Source organism: Scatophagus argus, chromosome 6 (genome assembly GCF_020382885.2).
Source record: "Scatophagus argus isolate fScaArg1 chromosome 6, fScaArg1.pri, whole genome shotgun sequence".
Lineage (NCBI taxonomy): Eukaryota > Metazoa > Chordata > Actinopteri > Scatophagidae > Scatophagus > Scatophagus argus.
Window position 1 is genome coordinate 14,220,325 of NC_058498.1, and position 21,011 is coordinate 14,241,335.

At 42.2% G+C, this 21,011-nt stretch overlaps 1 protein-coding gene across 2 annotated transcripts in view; it reads left to right on the forward strand.

The window, feature by feature from the left end:
* The window catches only part of agbl4 (AGBL carboxypeptidase 4), a 366,309-nt gene that overhangs the window by 339,270 nt on the left and 6,028 nt on the right, over positions 1-21,011 (forward strand). Inside the window, exons 10-14 of one of the 2 annotated variants that reach the window (XM_046390770.1) lie at positions 633-722; positions 2,350-2,464; positions 3,696-3,807; positions 15,628-15,780; positions 18,845-19,007. In XM_046390770.1, coding sequence (XP_046246726.1) covers positions 633-722; positions 2,350-2,464; positions 3,696-3,807; positions 15,628-15,780; positions 18,845-19,007 — 633 coding nt within the window. Of the gene's footprint in view, positions 1-632; positions 723-2,349; positions 2,465-3,695; positions 3,808-15,627; positions 15,781-17,238; positions 17,908-18,844; positions 19,008-21,011 lie in introns of those variants that run through there. The other variant, XM_046390771.1, reaches the window with a different exon arrangement.

Genomic DNA, 21,011 nt, shown 5'->3' on the forward strand with positions numbered 1-21,011 from the left:
AAAGTTTCAGATGTAGTCATTCACGTAGAACACGCTGTGTTGAAAGGTTCATTAACCCTTATTTATCCACCAGTAAAGTGAATGAGGATACTCAAGAAAAGTACTCTGAAAATCCTCCAAGGTACAACTCATTTGTCTAACATCCCATCCGAGGCAGAGTTAGAGCGGAGGAGGGGAGAAGCGTCTTGCCAGAGAGAGAGAGAGACGTCTTGAGCCACACCTGAAGACTTAAATCAAAGAAAACCTCTATAAGGTCACACCTGCTGCAGGCTGATCCTGACCTCTGTAGATGTATAATTCACCTCTCCGGTTGAATATTCTGTGCCATGTGTTGGTTTGATGATTCATTCATGTGTGTCTGGCTGAAAATGAATGGCCAGGTCAGTGTGTGTTTTGACCCAGCCTCACACACTGGACTGTAATTGGTTACTTGTATATTTAATTTCCGTACTAAATTAAGATAATCGTGTTTTAGTCTGAAAGAGACTGAAAGTTTTTAGAATTAGTGTCTGCTACAAGTAGGACTTTCTTTGTCTGTGAACAACACACTGTCTTGCTCCTTCTAATGTTCTTTCCTCACACCTTTCTCCCCCTTTCTTCCTATCTACCCCCCACCCCCCCCCCCCCCCCAGACCACAGGAGTACAGAGAGGGAGAAGAAATTGGTGTTTCTTACAGCTCGTGTTCACCCGGGAGAGTCTCCTGCTTCCTTTATTTGTCAAGGTAAAGTTTTAATATTAGGTCAGTGCCCTGTCTCATTGATTTGATTCAGATGCAGCACCACTTGTCTCTGTGTTGTCAGCTGCATGTCCAAGTGGTTGCTTTTTAATTGACCACAGATTTTGATAAATCTGGTGAAAAATGCTTTTTTATACTATGCATCTTGGTCATGGAATAACCTGCAAAAAGATCTACAGAACATTTGTATCCGTTAACAAATTTAATGGCATTATTAGAAACGTGTTGAACAAAGCATGTAGCCACTCAAAGTTAGCTGTTTTTCTGTTTTTGTTTTTGTCAGAGTAGGATAGGAGGAACACATACTACTTACAGTTTACTGTTGACAGACTTAATATTTTTAAAATGACTAAAACTACATAAATGGATCATGCTATTAAAATGGAACATAACCCGCGATAAACACATAGAAATTTAATTTAATAAGAAAAAGACTTAACTGCAGTGTATATTCACAAGAATCACAAATCCTTGCTGCGCCTCCTAAACAAAACATAATACCCATGTAGTGTAGTTGTAACTCTCTAAGTCTTTCAAACCAAAAACAGTCCCTAATCTGTATTTTTAAATTTGATAAATACCCTCATCATTCAAATTCTGTGACCCAGTTTTTTCAGTTGTAAATTTCAAGTCTCTAAGCAGCTGTTGGCACAGAAAACACCACATGCTCAGTAAATTGTACTTCAGGTATTAAACTGAACTTCACTGTCAGCGTCCATTTTCAGTACTTTCTTTTCGAAAATGCTACATAAAGTATAAAGAATATTTTATTTTTTATTGTCTCCTGCTCGTTAATTCTGGGGTACATATGCACTGCAACTGGACTTGAGACATCTGAGTGTTACAGAAATAAGAACAAGAACCCGTGTTTCTAAATAAAATCTCGAGAAGCACTTTCTGAAGATATAGGTTACATTGTCTATGTGCCTGAGTGCCGCCAACTCAAAGCTAATAAAACAGCTTGAAAAACTGTGAAGCCTTTGGGAATAGCACGACAACAGCCTAAAAGACAGTTTTAGCAGGATTTAATGACTCTTTGCTCTCTTCCTCCTGCTCAAGCTGAGGTGAGTGGGAAGGTTTGCTCCTTCTGGGAGCCACTTCCTTGTTTATAAGTAACAGTCTGAGGAAGTCTGGTGCGATAAAGGGACAAAGGGCATGGCCTTACTCTTAGTGGGGGTCCCTGTCCATTACTTTGACTCAGTAAGACAAAGTGAGGTATTGTGGCAAGGAGGTGTAGAGATGGTGTTTGTGAGGAAGGGACTGTCCACCTGTCTGTCTATCTGTCTATCTATCTGTATGTCTGCTGTCTGTCTGTCTGTGTCAGTCTGTGTGTGTGTGTCTGTTTCATTGTATGTGTGCATCATCATGAATCAGATGAATTGGCTTCTAGCCCGCAGTGTGCTGGCTGTTTTTCCAGCGCCGTCAGCTCCATTCCATTTGTATCGATTCGGCTTGATGTCTCCTATTCCTCCCCTGATTCTGACGATGCCCCTCGCCGTCCTTCCTTCTCCTTTTGTTTCTCAAAACTCAATTAACCGCCAACCGCTCTTTGGTTTTCTTTTCAAGTCTATTTGTGTGTGTGTGTGTGTGTGTGTGTGTGTGTATTTGATAGGTGTGATTGACTTCCTGGTGAGCCAGCATCCCGTGGCTCAGATCCTAAGAGATCATGTGATCTTCAAGATCGTCCCCATGCTAAATCCTGATGGAGTATACCTGGGCAATTACAGGTATACAAACATGCATCTTTCTTATTCTTAATTTGAATGTATTGCTACGTCACATAGAATTCACACATTACATGGTTTTATATCCTGCTATGTGGGATTATACCCTCTTAACTCCACCTTTAGGGAGCTTAATGAATTCATATAGCTCACAGCAGTGCATTTGTTAGAAGATGTTCACTCTGCCAGTCTCTCTGTCCACCCTCTCCTCCTCTCTGTCTTTAACACTATTGCTGTAGCTCTGTGGGCATCCTCCTCTCCTCTATTCTCTTTCCCTTCTTCATAATTGCCTTTTACTTAATAGGCTCAGCTCCAGGAATACTAATGCACATTGAGATAAGCATCTCAGCAGTGTGCTCCTGATGCGTTTGTGACTGCCATCTAGTGGTGATGCCTCATCACTGCATTTGAAAATATTTGCAGGGAATCTCAGATGCTGTCCCCAACAGTGACAATCTCTATAATATTTTTGACTGTGATTGGCGACTGCTTAAAAGCTGTTATCATTAGTTTGCCTTCACACTGGGTGGTGATGAGCAGCATGCTGACGGTGAAGGTGTGATAGTCCTCACCTCGACAACCACACATGCTCATTTATACACATGCATACACTTTCTCTCAGCCTCTCTCTCTCTCACACACACACACATGCACACACATGCACGCACAGACAGACACACGGATACTGCATAGTTGTCGCAGCAGGATACAGTGTGGAGCAGACTGAAATTGATACATGCAGAGAAAATAATCAATGTCAGTTAACCTGGGATGAGTATTTTGTTTGCGGCTGGCTGCTCTGCTCAGTTTCTCTACAGTGTCAGTAACTCCTGTATCATTACTAAGGGATTCACTAAATGTCAAAGATAGATATGACAGCAAACAGGGCAGCTCAGGGTGCACCTTTATGCAAACATTCCATAATGGCAATTAGAGGTTTCTAGTAACACTTTAGAGTTGCTGTCTTATACATAGCTACATGTCACATCTTCATCATTGATCACATCATTGATATTGCCGTAACATGACTGGACTGGACCAACACCCTAGCTGTTTGTGTACCACAAAACCTATTGCAAGGTTATGCAAAGGCATGTCAGATAAAACAATTCCTGCTATGTCCTTTTGGGGACTTCATTATCTATCTATCCTTCTATCTGTAGAATATACATTTAATTATGCATAGTATTTTTTGTGAGGTATCATCTTTCAGTTTTCCATTTAAACTGTGCAGGTGTTCTCTGATGGGCTTCGACCTGAATCGCCACTGGCAGGATCCGTCCCCATGGGCCCACCCCACACTGCATGCTGTCAAACAACTCATAGTACAGATGAACCAAGACCCGGTGAGCAAGCATGCATGCACAAACACACGCATGCACACACACACACACAGACATATCCTCACATGCCCCCCCCCTACACACAGGCACACACACAGTGCTCCACATTCCTTCACCACAGTAATGTCTTCTGGTCTCAAGTACAGTTTTCTGCCTGCCTGCTTGTTTCAGCATGTTCCTCCAATCTCTGTTGAGGGTGTGTGCACTGGGGAGCAAAGGATAGGCTAGTCAGCACCTCCAGAATGTCAGCTAGGCTCTCCTGGCCATTCAAAACATATTACTGAAGCAAGTCCCTATGCTTTCAGTCTCTAAGTCTACTGTAACTTTTTCTTCTCCAGTTTTAGTCTTCCAGTCAGAGGACTGCTACACAGGCAGGCCAGGGATTTTTCTCTTTGTTCCTGATGTTAATTATAAGCAGACCGGCAGGTTGGTGGGATTATTGAAGGTCAGTGTGTGTCCTGGGAATACTCTGCCCTTTTGTACACCCCTCTAATCCTGATAAGAGAGGGAGCGGGCTTGGGCGGGATGCAAGGCAGGCCAGAGATGGGGTGAAGAGCGGGGCTGGCATCAGGCAGATTAACCTTTTTCCCCGGTACTGACACACTGATCGATAAACTCTGTCATGACAGGGTGATCCACTCATGCCTGTCATTCATACACATACACAAACCCATACACATACCAATCCTGAGGAGACAGCCAGATGCTAACACACATCTAGAGTACTGCACTGCACAAACAGGTTATCTCAGATGCATACGTTTAACTTGCCAGCGTGGGAATTTTTTTTCTCTCATATGCATACTTTTACAAGTAAATTCAAACTAACAGCACCATTAGATAGAACTTGGGTTGAGCTGCTGTCAAGAGGCCAGAAAAAGAATCTAATGTGCCACAATGTGATTACTGTGGCAGGAAAATAAAAAAATAAATTGGGTTACACTAAATTAGGTTAATTTTTCAGACTTCTCCTGTGAAATACTGTGTAATTTTACTTCTCCAGGCCCTGAATAATCATTCAAATAAAGCATATAGATAGTAGATCACAAGTAGTTTCATATTAAGAGACTCAGTGTCATACATATCAAATTCACTGTAGATTTTTAGCCATATCATTAATGCCTTGTGAAAAAAAAACAAAAAAAAAATGTTTGCCGTAGTGAAGTTGGGCCCTCTGGCTGGTTAAAGGAAGTCCCCAGTCAATAGAGTACTAAGCCATATGTTTCCTAAGTCCACTCCTGCTGGTCAGATGCTCTGCTTTTCTGTTGATAACCATCCTACCAGCACTTGTCCTCCTGTAGCCCCCTTCTCCCTGATGAATGCCTTCAGTCTTGCGGAGTTAATTTGGAGGCTTGGGCAACCTCTCCTCTTCTGTCCCTTTCTCTCACCACAGCCAGTTAATCCCATCAGACACACTACTCATGTCTGGGGCTCCCAGATGCCAGTTTCATTGCCAACTCTGCAGCCAAGAGGCCCTGTGCTGCTGCCCTCCATTCATGCTCATCTCACACAGCAGGCACATGAGTCTAATGAGGCTACCAGGGTTGGAGGGCTCTGCTGGAGGACTCCATTAACAGGAGCTCAGCAGCAGCTACAACAGAACAGTTGGACTAACTTAGCATGTGTGGTCTATCCTATTGTTTAAAAACTACTGAAAGAGAGCTGGAAAGGGGGGTTGTCATTATCGGTTTTCTGGTAATTTTCCATATTGCACACTACAATTGTGCCTAAAAGCTGGACTGTGCAGGTTGGTGGTTCAGAGGACCTGACGGTTTGGACAAACAAAATCTAAATGACATTTTCAGGTGTCTGCCTCGCACTTGAATGTGGTGGTAAGCATGAGACAGTCATCATGTTCCAGTGCTTACAGTTTAAATTTATTTGATAGCTGCTGAATTCAAGATTTGTAACGCATTATATTTTCCTTAGCCAGAACCTAGAAAGCTATAGCCAAATATAATTACACTCCAAACCACGACCCTCACTTTACTCTCACTTTCACTCTCCCTGTAGATGATCACAAAGTGTCATGGTTTTAGCAGAAACAAGGAACTCAAGGTGATTCTTTTTGTGGTGAAATTTGGGTGATTGTCTAGTAATACAATTCTAATAACTAGTAACAGTCTCATAATAATTCAGTATGTTGTACTTACTGAATTGTTCCATATGTGCTGTTCTCTCAGCATCAACACTAAAAACCTAGTCCAGATTATTATTGCTAATTGAATTCAATGTACGTTAATCTGACCCTGACGTTTTGACTTTTCTAATTTAGATAGCCACAGATCTGTGCTTAAAGCATCATAATTCATAGTCACATTGCCCTCTGTTGCACAAAGCAGCCCATTCAGTTTGAAACCCCATCAACCATTCTTGTGACAGACACCCTTGTCACTCCAAAGCGATTCTCTGTCATTGTGAATTCAGCAACACTCTCTTTCTGCTGGGAAAATAGCTTTCTTGTTCAGTTTTAGGGCAATAACTTCCCAGACAAGTGCCATTTAAATCAAAGCTTGTAGCGTGAGCAATCTACACTGCATTGGTATTGATGGCTGAAAACTTTTATTTGACAGATATTTGTATATTAATTCAGCACTGCTGAGAACATTTGCATTCACTCATATCTTTTTATGCAAACACTGTCCTGAACAACAAATGATGTTTTAAAAACAGTAACTCCAAGTCCCATCAGCCAGAACGTTTATATTAATATATGATCAGGCTACAGAGTATGTACAGTTACAGTCAAGGCTGTAAATTCATCACTCCTCACAACATACAGTCTGCATAAAGACAGACTGCAAGGTGATGGTGACAAATATGTTCCCCCCTCAGAGGAAATGAAACCAAAGCTTACAGGTGAATCATGGGATGGAGGAGAAACACATTTGCTTGTGTATTGCTCCGCAGCTGAACATTATCCCCAACAAATTCACTTTATGATTAAAAAGTGTATTCACTAGAGACTAACAAATGCATCATTTACTCCTGTTTGAGTAATGTTTGCTAAAACGTGCAGCTGTGACCAAAGGGCTTGGTGTTGAGTTCCACCCATAACGTCTTACAATACAGAGACAGACTAATGCATTTTTGTTTTTTGTCTTTTCATTTATCCTGTACAATATGAGAAAAATCTGCAATAACATTGTACAGTATTGCAATTGCAGTGTGGCTTGTTATAAATAAACAAATGTTGTAATGGGTCTGTGATGAAAAGGTTTATCAGCAGGGCTACGGTTCATGTGATTTGTTGACAAAGAGAAAGTTATATAATAGTTATTTTTTTATTTTAACATTGATTTAAACAAGTGCCTGTCATGTGAAAAGAACCTTTCACTACCAATCTCGCTGAGAATCAGCAACCTCTCTACTTCTCTGCGAAGGCTTCAGCTACAGCTCATCCGATACGGTTACATCCCAGCAACTCTCATCCACCTCACAATATGAAACCTTGGATTTCAATTTGCATAGGCCGCAAATGTTGATGAATTTAGTTGCACAGATGAGTAAAATAAAATATTTAACAACAAGGCTGCTGTTGTTGCTGTTGTTCTGCTGGTATTACTTTGAGACTTGTACAAACCAGCTATTGCTGTGTTAATCATAATGATGGAATATATCATGTAATTCAACTGTATGGCCCTTTCATTTATTTTTTGGACAGATTTTGGAGTGGAGTTATGGAAAGAGGCACCAGGTACATCACTCATAGCTTGTTAGGGGAACTGTTGTTTATAATAACATTAAAAAGTACACTATATAGACAAAAGTATACGGACAAACCTCTCTGTGGAGCTGTTTTTGAACTGGAACGGAGATTGTGAGCCAGGTCTTTTCATCCAGCATCAGTGTCTGGCCTCACAAATGCTCTGCTGCATGAAAGGGCAAACATTCCCACAGAAACGCTCCAGCATGTTGTGGAAAGCCTTCCTAGAAGAGCGGAAGCTGTTAAAGCTGCAAAGCTGTCTATGTGTTTAGAATGAGATGTATTTAAAGTCCCTGTTGGTGTAATGGTCAGGTGTCCTGATACTTTTGTCGATAGTAGTGTAAGTGTTATACTAGAGCCTCATTCTTTAAGGAAACTAAGAGACCCCGGTGTGAGTGGCCCAGTTGCTGGAATGAATTTTGGTGTTCATGAAGTGACAAGAAAGAGGATGCCACTGAAATAGCCCAGTCATAATGGGGGTGTAGTGGTCATGTAACAGGACTGATGAATTATGAATCATTTGATACTAAAACAATAAGCAAAATAGCAAAATAAACTGATGAGATGTTGGTTTGTTTGCTAGTTTGTTTTGTTTTTCAGCTCTTTCTGCCCTTTCTTACTTGATGCGGCTTCAAGAGGAACATGCACATGAATAAGCACAATGTGAGGTGTAAAATAGAGGTGTGATCAAGTCCAGTCATTGTGTGAACAGCAACTAAGTATTTGCTTTAAAGCTGGCTGTAAACTTCTCCATCCATCTGAAGGAAACCTTGCTCAAGCTGTTTCATAAAATTCCATCATTTACCATCTGCAGCTAAACATTGGTCAGCAGGGAAAATGGCTGAAAGAGGCACTGATGCAAGGAGCTATAATCTGTTCCCAAGCTACCCTGTTGTTTGTTTTGAACAGAAAGAAATAGAGAGTGAGAAAAAAAAGGAAAAGAGACCAAAGAAACAAATGGACCCATCTTCTTCCTAAAGCGTTGCTTTTCCAGCTCATTTATCAAAAGCAGAAGAAGAATTCTTTTTGATTGGCTGATTACCAGAAGCATTCATCACTGGCCGACATATCCCCACCAATTTGACACTGCCATTTTGGATAATTTGTTAAGGATGACAAAGAGGTCATTGTTGCCTTGGTTTCTTTTTGACCTTTTTAATATTAGAAAATTAATTTTCAATCTGAAACAAATGTGTTAGATCCTGTCACAGAGCCTAGATGAATTTTGCACCTTGAAATCCTCTTTAATGCCCTCTCTCAGTGACTGCTGCAGCCCCTACATTACAGTCACTGTCTCCCCCCTCTCTGTCTCTCTTTGTTCAGTGGTCAAACCCGCCTTGTGTGTGAAGCTGAGGTTCTCTCTGTGTGTTTTTTGCGTGCATTTGTGTCGATTTGCCTCCCTGTCCTTCCTCTCCTCTCTCAGTGTGCATTGTCTTCTGGTGTCAGCCAACCATTTCTGATCCATTTCTGAGATTTACGGCCAATTTTACCCCATCATCCCTGCGTCGTTTCAATCCCTCAATCATCCCTCTCTTTATTCTCCCTCAGTTTGAAGATGAATCGCTGACTTTTCCCAGGAACACAGCTCTCACACTCTGGCAATTTTATGCCTTTTCCCCCCAGCTTAGTTCATAGCCTTTTGCCTTATCTTATTTTTTTTACATAATAGTGTAAATTTTTTTTCAGTAATTCCCCTTTTCACCGTATTTGCTGTCTTATCAACTCTTCTTGTCTGTATCTACCACCTTCCTCCTCTCCTTCTTCTGTTCTCCTGGCAGGCCCTCCCGACAGATGCGGCAGCTTATGTGGCACTAACAGGCCCGAAGCAGAGGGCTGCCTGCGCCCGTTCAGGCTGATTACAAGTCACCTCTGTGTTCATAAACAGACAAATACTGCCATCAATTTGAGAGCACACTGCAGACCGAGAGGGGCAGGGAGAGGGAGGGATGAGAAAAGAAGAGAGACGGAGACAGACGGAGCGAGAGTTTTGTGTCATTTACTGTCGTCCATGAAGCAGGTCATGCCATCTGCCATGTTCTGTCATTGCTACATCATTAGAGGGTCACTGGCTATGTGCCTCCCGTGACCTGAACTGGCTTCTCTAACTAATGAAATGTTGGGTAGAGTTTTACAGTGTGTAATTGATGTGGCGGTTTTCCTTTCCATTCTTTTTTTTTGTAGGAAAGTTTGACTCTGTGTGAACATTTGATGCTCACACAGTTCCAAAAGTTCACACCGAGGTAGTACACTATTAGATTAGAAGTTACCTTGGAATTCATGGTGTTTTAAAATTCCTCTCCGTGACAGCAATTGCCAAGTCATATTTCAGCGACTATAAGTAGAACAGTGGGTGCATTGGGCTTTAGTTGTTTGTTATATTTGTATATGAAAAGTTTGGATGAAGGTTTCTTTTTTTTATATTTATATTCTCCAAGTCTTTAAATACTTGAGGAAAAGTGGAAGTAATTGATTCAAAAGTGTGTTTGTCTACCATAAGCTGTAATCATTAATATGCTTAACGATGTGTTACTTCCAGGGCCAGTCACATTTCATAGCCTACTACATTATTTTGTAAAGTCGTGGGTTATGGATCTGTGCTAGAGATGAATAACTTAGCTAAATTAGCTATATAGCTTCAACTGATAATATGTGCTAGTGACAATTGTCCAACCAAATCAGCAGTCATCTGCTATAAATGAGATGTCTGGATTTGTCTACCTCTGAAATCAGGAACCCATTTTTGAGAAAATTACTAGGAATTTCAAGTGATGCATCTACCAGTGTTATCATTGTGAACCACTCTGGTGCTGAGCCCAAGCAAAAAGTTTGACAGGCCTAGCAATAGTAGCTAAAACGGGTGGGGCTTATTAAAAAATCTGTTTTGATGCCTCAAGTCAAAGGTCTGATTTTCCAACCTCTAGGATATTGCTACCCACCTCAAAGCCCAGTTGGACTATGTTGATCCTCCCACAGGTATTGCAGGCAATATTTAAATGCTGGATAATATGCAGTACATGGCCAGTTAGTTCAGCTTCCTCCCCTTGAACAAGCAGCAGTTCCCCCTCTCCTCAAAAGGTATACTGCTGATGCCAAGAGCTTTATTCAGGAGCTTGTAATCCTGCTTCAATCAGCTTTTTTCCCTTTCTGTGTAAAGATAAGCCCAGCATTTACCGCCCTCACAGCACCCCCCTCCCCATACACACACACACACACACACACACACACCCCACTCTAATTAATATGCAGGAGATAAGTACTTGTCTGACAAAATTCATTCGTTTGACCTTCTAGGTTTTACACTAAACTGTTTGCGGCCGCTGCAAGTTCACCACAAGTTGAGAGTTCCCTGGAGTTTCTGCAGAAAGATGGGGCTTTTGTTTCTCTCTGAGAGCTTTAATTCGGACAGCTCGCTCTTCCCCCCTCTGTTCCTCTCTCTCCCTCTCAAATTGTCTTCTGACTTTCATTCAGCAGTCTCTGTTTCTTAATTGCCCCTAATTGCTTAATTACAATTTCAAATGAACAATTCTGGAGGTCAGAGCGGGCTGTTAATTGATGCATCAATCACAGTGGTAGGGCCTTCAGAACCGTCTTGGTATGATTGACAGGGCATTAACTGAGTATTGTAGTAAGCCTGGACATGACATTGTGTGGGCTCCATGGCTGTTACAACAGTTACTGCTGCTCTTCTACTGTCCTTCACACAATGCTGTGAAGGAGAAACCCTCTGGGTTAGAATCAGGACATTGAAGTGAATTTGGTATTTGGTGTCTTTACCCAATACAAACAGGATGTGACTTTCGGTCCTTGTACATTGGGACACTGAAACCCTTTCCATACATAACTTACATTTTTGGCGATGCTGTTCTTTCTTTCATGGTTTATGCCAGTCCTGTTTAGCTCCAGTCAAATGAATGCTTCAGGCTATAGCATACATTGATATTTTGTTTCAGTGTTTAGTCCACAGTTGTGTGTGGCCACAGTTTGTCAATGACCCTTCCTGTTTCAACATGGCAACCATTTCCCTGGTTTCCCAGACAGGACTGTAACTAACCATTATTCTTATTATCAACTTGTGTATTAAACTGTTAATTTCTAAAATGCTGTGTAAAAGTGAAAATGGCCATCACAATTTCCCACAGCCCCATGTCTTCTTTTGCCTGACCAACAATCCACAAACCCAATTAAGCTAAGTTTGACAGAATAAAGGGAAACAGAAAATATGATTTGTGAAACTGGAATTAATTCATCTTTGTGACTTTGTCTTAACTGACTAATCGATTAATTGGCAATCAATCAGTTATTTCAGCTTCATGTCTTTGTTATTATTCTTTAACAATTTTGTGTTGTATGGCAGTGCTTGTGGGCCACAAAATGAATTCAAAATCCAGAGAAATGAATTGTATAGCTGTGTGTGATGATGTCACACCAATTTTGTGAAAGGGTTTTGTTTAGACATTATGTAAGTTTTCATGATTTCTTCAGACACTACACTGTTCAGTTTATGTTGATTTACTAATCTATTAAATAACCAATCCTTTCAGCTCTATTATCTCAGATTGGTAGGGAAGGACTTTACTGGCCTGCACTTGAGCCCTGACCTCAGCCCTCTCAAACATTTGCCAAAATCATTGTCTGACCCTGCAAATCCCTGCAGCCGAGCTCCAAAACTTTGTGGAAAGCATACCCAGATGAGTGGAGACTATTATTGCAGCATTTTAATGTCAGTGAATTTTCAATACATGAAAACTATAAACAGAGTAAAAATATACTCTGAAAATTGAGTTAAAACTGTTATATGTAATATAGTAAAATTAAAATTATGATAAACTCTCTGTCTCAGTCTGCCACTGTTGGTCAGTCTCGTTCGACCCGTCCACCCCCTCTCCCACCCGGGAGAGACCCAGGTGATTCTTAGGCAGGTTTCCCGTGTCTAGACTTTGGCTGGTTAGTTGGAGGTCCACCCTCCGTTCTCAGTCCTCTTTCTAAACTCCCCAGTCTCCCTCCCTCTTCTCTGTTTCCCCATTTACCTTTCTCCTCTTTCTTTTCACCTTTTTCCATCTGTTTTCTCTTTCCTCTCTTTATGTCTGTCTTTATATTTCTCCCTCTGTTTACATCCTATCACCACCGTTGCTCAGTTGGTTGCATTTACTGTGTATCCCCCCCTCCTGCTCTTTTTTTCCGTTGTTTCTCCCTCCCTCCATCCTCCCTCTCACTGTCCTCTTCCACCGTCCTCCTCTACCTTCTCCTGCTGCTGCTCCTCTCCTCTGGGGCTCCATCCATCAGGTTGTCGGGGGCTGCTAGCGGCTGACTCCCAGCCACCATATTTCACCGCCAGCCAGCCAAGCAGCTGACAGCACAGCCACTGCCAGGAAATTGCTTTGGCTGTGAGCGGAATTTCAAACACAGGCACACTGCGTCGCCCGGGCCGCCCAAGCACCACTCCTCTCTCTCTCTCTCTCTCTCTCTCTCTCTCTCTCTCTCTCTGTCTCCCTCTTTCTCTCTCTCGCTCCCTCTTTCTCCCTCTCTCTCTCGCTCCCTCTTTCTCCCTCTCTCTCTCTCCCTTTTTTTCTCTCTCCCTCTCTCTCTCTCTCTCTCCCTCTTTCTCTCTCTGTCCCTCTTTCTCCTTCTCTCACTCTCTCTCTCTCTCACTCTCTCTCCCTCTTTCTCTCCCCCCTCTCTCTTTCTCTCTCTCACTCCCCCTCTTTCTCTCTCTCTCTCCCTCTCTCTCTCACTCTCGCTCCCTCTTTCTCCCTCTCTCTCTCTCTCCCTCTTTTTCTCTCTCCCTCTCTCTCTCTCTCTCTCCCTCTTTCTCTCTCTCTCTCTCCCTCTTTCTCTCTCTCTCTCTGTCCCTCTTTCTCCTTCTCACACTCTCTCTCTCTCACTCTCTCTCCCTCTTTCTCTCCCCCCTCTCTCTTTCTCTCTCTCACTCCCCCTCTTTCTCTCTCTCTCTCTCCCCCTCTCTCTCTCACTCTCTCTCCCTCTTTCTGTCTTCTGTCAGTCTCTCTACACCCGTACTCTCTACTCCCTACTCACATCTCTGTACCCCTCCCTATCTCTCTTTCTGCCTTTCTCCTTTTTCCCTCCCTCTGTTTGTCTTTATTTACTTATTTCTCTTTATGTTTCTCTGTTTGCTCCCCCCAACACACACACACACACACATACACACAGACACACACACAGATCTTTCTCTTTTTGTCTTTTGTCTGTCTTTGTTGTTCTCTCTCCCTCTCCCTCTCTCTCTCTCTCCCTCCCCTTCACCTCCCTCCCTCCCTCTATCTCTCCCACTCCTCTTCCAACCTCTCTTTCCTGCCTTCCTCTCCTCGTCTTTACGACCCACAGGGAACAAGGTGAGGTGTTGAATATGTAATGAGTGAAGAAAGAGAGAGAGAGGGAGGGAGGGAAGGAGATAAAGAGGAGGAAGATAAAAATGGGAAGGATAAAACCAGGAGAAGGAGAATGGAGTTATAAGATAGAGAGAGAGGAGTCAGAGGAAGGGGTGCTGGTTGGTGTTGCTGCTGAGTTAAGGGTCAGATGGAGTGTGTGTGTGTGTGTGTGTGTGTGTGTGTGTGGAGAGGGGGTTGTTGTGAGAGGGCTTGAATCCTGCCCTTGTCAAAACCAGTTTATGACTATTGAAGTGAGAAGATTTTTGCCAAGTGAGGTCATTTTTTGCTGCTCTTCACATCCTGGTTGGTTAAGGTTTGAGGTTTATGGTTGGGGGTTGAAGGAATACACCAGCTTTTTTACAGCAAGATCATAGATCGATTAAAATCAAATTAAGTCAATTAAGAAAATTTAATATCATGTGATCGCTCTCCTGCTCCATTCAAATATAAGCAAGATGAAAACATGTAGCAGCTCTGTGGTTAGGTGGCTTGGTTAATCTTAAAATACAGACAGCTAAATTGGTCATTTTTGGTTTCATTTTTTGGTTGAATTTCATTAATAGATTCTATAGCTACGTGTGTAATACAGCCAAGTTCCTTATTACATAACATGGATGACATTGTTAAGTATATTACAAATTGTTGTTAGAATCGTAAAGTCTTAAGTCTTAAGATTTAAAACTTTTTTTTCACTACCATCCTCAATCTGTTGAACTTATTTCTAGCAGTAGGCAGCTCTGCTATTTCTTTTGTGTGTATTGCATTGAGGAGTATCAGTGTCCATTCAGAGTATACTATCAGTGCACTCAATGCACACTGGCACTACATACTCAACACATACTACTTGGTGTGTAGTATGGAATTGTTAAAATATGCATAGCTGCCAGCCACCTTTCCCAGCACAGAACTGTCTTGGCTTTGTTGACTTTAATGGAATTCAAGCCCACTTTGTCAGCATAAGTTGCATTTTTGTTACTTTGCATATGTATAATAACAGCATCAAATCTCTCACACTGCAAGCTTTCATGAGTATTTAATACCTGAAATGGGTGCTTCAGTCATCCAGGACTGTGTTACTCCTACATGGAGTGTCTCAGTGAGCCTTACAGTTAGAGAATAAAACAAGTCAGCGGAGATTCCCTTTTTTTCTGTTATAGGGTAAAAATCTGTGTGTGTGTGTGTGTGTAGATTGAATGATAACAGAGTCAAGTAAGAGAAACAGATCTTCTAAAATCCATTTTGCACAGTGTATACTGGAGAGAAAAGATATTACACACTCAATGTGAAGTCAATATTAACTTGATAGATACATATGGAGTATGCAATGAATCTGTGACATCCACATGAGAGAGAGTGTGTGTGTGTCTTTACACCATATTCATCTCACATCCTTATATGTGCTGTAGGTGTGCCCTTCAGAAGGGCAGTCTGATTGAAGCTGTATGTGAGTGGCACCTTTCAGTTCAGTTAGTAATTCTATTAGTAAACATATTCTCAGTCCACAGTGTCTGTAGGGTTTGTAGTCACCCAATGGGCGACAGCCTTGCCCCAGCACAGTCTCTTCAAGCAAAGAAAAGCCTTCCCTTAATCCCAGTCGGTAAACAGATGTGGACTGCTGCTCACACTGTCTGAAAAATATCCTATCTTCTGCACTAACCTGCCGTTTTGTTATCTTCTGTCTGTGTGTCTCTCTGTTTCTCTGTCACTGCCTCCCTCCGTCTTTTTCCCCATCAGAGAGTTAGTTTGGAGTTCTACATTGATGTTCATGCCCACTCCACCATGCTGAATGGCTTCATGTACGGCAATGTGTTCGAGGACGAGGACCGCGTCCAGAGACAGGCTGTCTTCCCCAGACTGCTATGCCAAAATGCACCAGACTTCTCCTTTGTAAGTCACACAAACACAAACACAAACACAAACACAAACACAAACACGGCACAGAGGCGGGTTTTGGAGCAGAATATACCAATTTCAATCCCAGGGTTAGCTCAGAAACAGAACAAGAAATAGTATCTCGACAACTATTGGTGAGGTGGTGTTCAGCGAAGCACTTAATTGCCACCTGCTGTACTCTTAGTGGCAAACAGTTGAAGACCTTAGTTGCATCAGGCACCTCCCAGGTGTAAATGTGTGTAACTTTGAAGCAAGGTGTTGATTGCAAAAAGAAAATAAAAAAGAAAAAAATAAAAACACCTGCTCAGGTGGTTTTAGATAAGGAAAAAATATTCTCATAACTCATGTACGTATTAATTAGCAATAGACTGTGCACCCAGCTCACACATGGAAGTAAAAACTTTCCCACCAAGACACAGGAAGTGCTGAATTATTTATTATTTTTGCGCAGAGTAAAGGAATGTGTTGCAGCTGCGCACTCAGCTTGACCACCAAAGAGAGGAGATGAGGGGTCAAACCTTAACAGTAAGGTAAAAGGTATGAAGTATGTAAAGAAAATTAAAATAATACAGCAAAAAATCACTATTAACAAGGTGTTTTGGTGTGTCAAACAGCAGCAATGAAAATATGAATGCAAATTTTCATATACTGTATATCCAGTTTAACAAGTATATGGAAATATAATTTTTTCTTGTAGTTGCAGGTCTGTAGATTGGCAGACATGTACCCATTAATGTGAATACGTATTTATAACCTACTGCATGTATGTGCAGAGCAGAAATAGCTGTGTAGGTCATGACAAAGCACTGGACTTTAAAAGTAGGTCAGGATATTCTTCTTTATGACTGGTGCAGGTGTTCTGCTAAGGCACCTTCTTCGCTGGCTGAAACTGGGTGTATTTGTGTAGACTAAGGGAGGAGGAATGAACTACGGAAGAAAATTGGAGTATTGGAAATTAATGGAAAATGAAAGCAAAGAACATGAGAGAGAAAACGTCCATTCACTGACTATGATGCTCCTCCACCCAGACATGCACGCATAACTTAATGACACCTTTTCATACAGGTACATTATCCACAGAACCATTTCCTCTCAACCCTGTGTCACTTCCACTGACCTTCGTTTTCTCACTGACGGTGACATTTCATAGCAGAGGCACTTACACACATCATAAAGAATAACCTTTATTGCCCATTTACACTCCGCGCCAACCTCGAAGCAGGGACAAGCCAGACAGACAGACAGACAGACAGACATTCAAGCTCACGTGTATAGAAATGTTTCTGATTGTCAGTGTCTATACGGTATGCAGTGTTATGAAGGACAAGTAAAATGCTATTTCAGGAGAATTTATCTCTCTCCCTTCCTCACTCTCCCTCTGTATTGCTTGTGTGACAGCTGGCCCATGGGTCATCTCTCCCTCACTGTGCTTTTGTCCCTCTGCCCATTCAGCACTACCTAAAGCCCAATGCAGCAGCAGCACAACACAATCATGGCAAACTCCCACTGGTGGCGGCCAAGTCTGCATTTCAGCAAGGCAGCCCTCACTGCAGCAGAGTGGAGTGACAGTAAATGGAAACTTATTCCACACTCTTACCAAGACAGTGTCGTATTTGTGTGGCATAGCTGACACGCTGAAACCCAAAATAGACTGCATGATTTTCTTTTTTTTTCTGCCATTTACAGCCATTCTTGGTAATGACGCTGTATGAAGTGAATCTGTTCAAAATAAGCTGCTGTGCCCTTCATAATTTGTCTTGGATTCTCGAGATGCTTACTGCTGCACGTTACTGAGAAATGAATCACTGGGCATTAATACATTTTCAGTGATGGGACAAGTCAGCCAATATAGACAGTCGCTGTTTTGTTTTCTTCATTTATCAACATGGAAATATAGGGAAATGAAATAATGAGCCAGATATTGATGATGCAAATGGTTTCTTGACAGGATGGATTTATTTATGTAAATGCAAATAAAGGTTTGTTTTAATTTAGCTTGGCAATTGGTTGATTCATGGTTCATGTGAATGACCCTGCAGTATATAATGCAATTACTTCTGTCAGTTAAAGTCATGTACTTAACAAACTCAAATCGACTTACCATTGTATACATATGATGAATCTTTGTTGTCTTGTCACATGCTACATGTGATCTATGATGTATTATTATAAAGGTGTGAGAGTTCAACAATCCCAAACACATAAGACTTGTATGCCTTTTTTGGCACATAATTTGCACATTAATAAATAATGAAAATAGATGTTAGTTGCAGCCCTATTGTCACAAAGGCAAAAAAAAAAAAAGATCTGGGGACGCAGTTCTTTTTTTCCCTTCTACCCTTTTTCTGTCCTTGTTTTTAATGACAATTGGCAAAATGGTTTTTACGGGTACCACCATCTTCTGAGCTTGGGGTGGGGGTTAAAGTTCACGACATGATGTAACAAAAATGGGACATGTAATGACACTCCCACAGTGCTGCACAGCACTGGCCTAATTCCCACCAATTGGCTGATTTGGTGTGAAAACAGCCTAAGTCCAATATTCACTCTTCTTTTAGCTCTGTTTTTGGTCTCTACCAACTCCTGAGGGACGCATCTGGCTCTTTAGCCACTAAATGCTCCACTCTGTTCACCAGCTAGTCATTAATTTTCTCTGCCTGGTGTTTGGTGCTGAGCAGGTTTATCGGAGTATTTTCAGTGGAAACAGCTGCCTGCTGTGGCCAAATACGATGCTGATGAGAATGATGAGAATGATGAGAGTGAAACAAAACAGTGGGACTGAAAACCAAAATAATGAGCTTAAAGATGCTAAAACTCTTTGTACTGTTGATGGAAACTCCAGACTTTGGGGATATTTCGGTTTTGTCAGCTCTGTTAGTTTGTCAAGCAACACTTTTCATATTACATGTAGTCATTTGATTAATTATTATTACCTGTTTTAAACCTCTTGGTTACCATAAACTGTTTGCTGACACAAAGACGTGAACCTAAATACTCTCATTGGGGTGTCGTCTCTTTAACCACTAGCCTAGCGCAACTTTTTTGTCATTCTCTCTAGTCGAATACGTCCTTCAACCGGGATGTAGTGAAGGCTGGTACCGGTAGACGGTTCCTCGGTGGTCTCCTTGATGACACGTCCTACTGCTACACTCTGGAGGTGTCCTTCTACAGTTACATGACAGCTGGCAGCACTGCTCCTGTGCCCTACACTGAGGAGACATGTATCCTTCAACATATGGAATGTATGTGTGTGTGTGTGTGTGTGTGGATCTCGATGGAAGGAAAAGACATGGTTCAGGGTGTAGAGACAAGCTGTATTGTGTCTCTGTTAATTTCCCCTTTTCTTGACGTGCAGGCACACACACACACGCACATGCGCACACGCACACACGCATGCTGTTCCTGCAGTAACAATTTCCCACTGAAATCAAGCCAATTGATCTTGTAATCACTGAAGTCATTATTTTAATATTTGTATTCCTGGCTGTGTGTGTGTGTATGTGTGTCTTTGTGTCAGGTCATGTCTGCTTTCTAGAAAACCATGTTGCTCTTTTGTTGCCTCTTGTTGCGACAGATGTGCAGTGACAGAATAGGGATGTGATAGCTGTGTCTATTGATTTCATTTACAAAGGAGAGAAGGGAAAGTGGGGTGTGTTGTGGCATATGTAGTACCATGTGTGTGGTTTGAGGTTTTGATTGTGATAAACAATGAAACAATGAAACAAACAGGATTCTTCTCGATTGCAACCTTACACACACACACACACACACACACACACACACAGGAGCACACACACACACAGGAGCCCACACAGGAACAGAAGGTCACAGGTGCCTTAATGGAGCCAGATGGGAGGAAGTTTTCCTTCAGCTGACCTTCTCAGGGCTGAAGAGCTCCTGAGAGCCAGCCAATGGCGGTCTGATCTTACTGATAGAGTGAGTGAGAAGAGGGAGAAAGAGAGATTTAGAGAGAGCGATAAGGACCCTACACATGAAAAGTATGTGCTCCCCTACACATATTCTGCAGGTGGAGGGAAGGGTGGATATAGACGTAGCCCTAGTGCCCTCTAGTGCTCAGAGCTGGCACAGTCTGACTGGCTATGCATGGGGTTATTTCCAAATCACATGAAAAGTTTAAAAGTTAACTCTACATGTTAATAATCCTGTATATCCTGTGAGAATGAGGCTGCACTGTTTCACCACTCACTCACCACTCTTCGCCTTACAATTGTGATGCCCGAATGTTCAGGGCATTACATTGAGGAAAGAGGTTGTTATGATGAACAAACAGCACATAACAAATTCCACTGAGTGTTTTCGTTCGAGCTGGTGGTGCTGGGTTCAGAGCAAGATAAGAAATGGGGAGCCATGTTTCTGCCTGTGTTTGTGTGTGTGCAGAGGGGACATTTCTCCTGAAGGTCAGAAATTCAGCCTGTGTGGGAGGACTTGCTTGATCTTTTTTTTATTTTCCGAGAGTGCGTGCGTATGTGTTTGTCTGTGAGAAGGGGAGGTGTACACGGAAGGAGGGGCTCCACAGGGTGGGCAGGCAGCACAGGGACCTGGTGTAGAGAGGAGATTGGGGTCAGGCAGGTTGAAGGAACCGACCATGTCGCTTTATACGCCCCAGCAGTCAGCTCGATGGAGCGTGCAAATCATCAACAGAGACCTTTAGCATCTCAGCGCCCTCCCTCCACCTTTCTCACCTGATGCACACACAGAGGTTTGGATGCACTCTAAACTAATACATGACAAATGAATAATAACCCAGGCTCCTAACTTTTACCACCTTACAAACATGCTGTCCTTGCCTTTTCATCTCTCCTGACTCTCCTTCACCACTGCTGTGTCTTGTAGGCACCAAAATTGAAATCTTAACCTTTCTCACCGCTGGGACTTTTGTCACAGTTTGATGGTGCTTAGAGAAAGGTTTAATGCAGTGTGTGTGCGTGTCTGTATTTGTTTTGTGATCTTTCCTCTCCTTTTCCTCTCTTGTTCTCCTCTGTCCTCTATTCTGTCCTTTCCTCTCATCTCGTCACCAGAACATAACAGCTCATTATATCATTTAGTCAAGCTGAGAATCCTCTTCTCTGCAACAGCAGGGACAACCTCTGTCATGTGTCTGTCTTCTCTTCGTCCTCTAATCATTTAACACGTGTGTGTGTGTGTGCGTGTGACAGTGCTTACATATACAGTATATGTTTCTTTTTTTACACTGTCCCATCTCC